General features: G+C 46.8%; 1 protein-coding gene across 1 annotated transcript in view; it reads left to right on the forward strand.

Annotated features, from left to right (window-relative positions):
• The window catches only part of ADGRE3 (adhesion G protein-coupled receptor E3), a 51929-nt gene that overhangs the window by 44294 nt on the left and 5618 nt on the right, over window positions 1-2017 (forward strand). The window contains exon 15 of the mRNA XM_012642734.1: window positions 837-944. Within this exon, the coding sequence (XP_012498188.1) occupies window positions 837-944 (108 nt within the window). The remainder of the gene's footprint in view (window positions 1-836; window positions 945-2017) is intronic.

Genomic DNA, 2017 nt, shown 5'->3' on the forward strand with positions numbered 1-2017 from the left:
GCAACCTCAAACTCCTGGGCTCAGGCAAGCCTCCTGCCTCGGCCCTCTGAGTAGCTGGGACTACAGGCATGCACCACTGCACCTGGCTAACTTTTCTGTTTTTTGTAGAGATGGGGTCTTGCTCTTGCTCAGGCTGGTCTCAAACTCCCGGCCTCAAGCGATCCTCCCGCCTTGGTCTCCCAAAGTGCTAGGATTACAGGAGTGAGCCACCGTGCTGGCCTCTAATTTTTCTATTTTTTGTAGAGATGGAGTCTCACTATTTTGCCCAGGCTGGTCTCGAACTCCTGAGCTCAAGCAATCCTCGTGCCTCGGCCTCCCAGAGTGCTAGGATTACAGGCGTGAGCCACCACGCCCGGCCCATTTTACCCATTTTTAAGTGTACTGTTTGGTGGTATTAGATTCACAGTGCTGCGCAACCATTCCCACTATCTACATCTAGAACTTTTTCTGTCATCCCAAACTGAAACTCTGTCCTCACTAAACAATAACTCTCCATTTCCCCCCGCCAAGTCCCTGGCAACCACCATTTTACTTTCTGTCTCAGTGAATCTGACTATTCTAGGTGCCTCGTATAAGTGGAATCCCACGATATTTGTCCCTTTGTGTCTGGCTCATTTCACTTGGCGTAAGGTCCTCCAGGTTCACCCATGTTGTAGCACGTGTCAGAATTTCCTTCCTTTTTAAGGCTGAATAACACTCCATTGTATTGGATATGCCACATTTTGTGAGAAAAGGTCTTTTAATAACAAATCGCTGTCTTCTTCCCGACTCACTGACTTTTCTCCACATGTCCAATGTTAACAAAAAAGATCTTCCCATGTCCTTTGACGTTCCAGGTCCGCAAACAATACCAAAAGTGGTTTGGAGAGATCGTGAAGCTAAAATCTGAGTCTGAGACACTTACGCTCTCCAGCAAGCTTGGCCCTGACTCAAAGCCCAGCGAGGTAAGAGAACGTGTGACTTGATCTAATGTTTCACACACACACATGCACACATACACACACACACCTTGACACCCTGAACTTCCTCTCCTTGTCATGGTACAGCCTCCCTTTCCTGGAGGGTATGAGTCCTTTTCCTGATAAGCTGGTTTGAGTTCCTCATTCTTGTTATCAGTACATTGTGTCTCAGTGCCTCTTCCCTGCTCACAAACAGTGCTCATGCTGCTTTCTGCATATGTTCTTGTTGTGCAAAGAACATGGCTAAAAGATGGCTAAAACATCTCACCAGCACCACTATAATCTAAGGTAGAATCCCACCGGGGGAAATTTACAAGCGCAGGCATAGCAGGGAATCACCATCCCCCCCACCGTCCTGTAGCGAGGCGGTTGTGAGCCCACCACGGAAAGGGCTCCAGGAGAGGGACTCCACCCCGGCTGCTCTGCATAATTTTGAAGGAGGAGTGCCGGAAATAATGGGACCCTCCTGGGAGAGAAAATGGTGCTGTTAGAAAGAGGATACCTCTGGAACTTGGTTGCTGGTACTCTTCTGTTCTTCCTTTGAGCCAACTCTGGCTCAATGCACCAAAGAATGAGCTTCCAGAACTATGTGAGATTTCTCTCCATATGTGTCCCTTATTCATCCTTTTGGAGAAATCATAGCATATACCTCTAAGAAGATCCATCCCTGGATCACCAAGATGGGCTCCTAAGCTCTAAGTCGGTAAAAACTCTTCCTCCATGGTTTGGTTTCACACCTCCCGTGTGAACACTCACCACATCCACTCACCAAAAACCCTTAGAATATGTTGTTTTTAAGTTAAACTAAATTGAGAATTTTATGATAAATCATCATCAACATTCCTTGAGATACTATGTGATTTTCCTCAGCAGAGGAAATATTGAGGTCGCTAAAGAAACATCTATCTTTAGTTTCAAGTCTGGGCACAGTGACTCACGCCTATAATCCCAGTGCTTTAGGAGGCTGAGGCAGGAGGATCGCTTGAGCCCATGAGTTCAAGACCTGTCTGGGCAACATAGCAAGACCCATCTCTTAAAAAAAAAAAGGAAGGAAGGGA

The sequence above is a fragment of the Propithecus coquereli genome, unplaced genomic scaffold (genome assembly GCF_000956105.1).
Source record: "Propithecus coquereli isolate 6110/MARCELLA unplaced genomic scaffold, Pcoq_1.0 Scaffold185, whole genome shotgun sequence".
Classification (NCBI taxonomy): domain Eukaryota; kingdom Metazoa; phylum Chordata; class Mammalia; order Primates; family Indriidae; genus Propithecus; species Propithecus coquereli.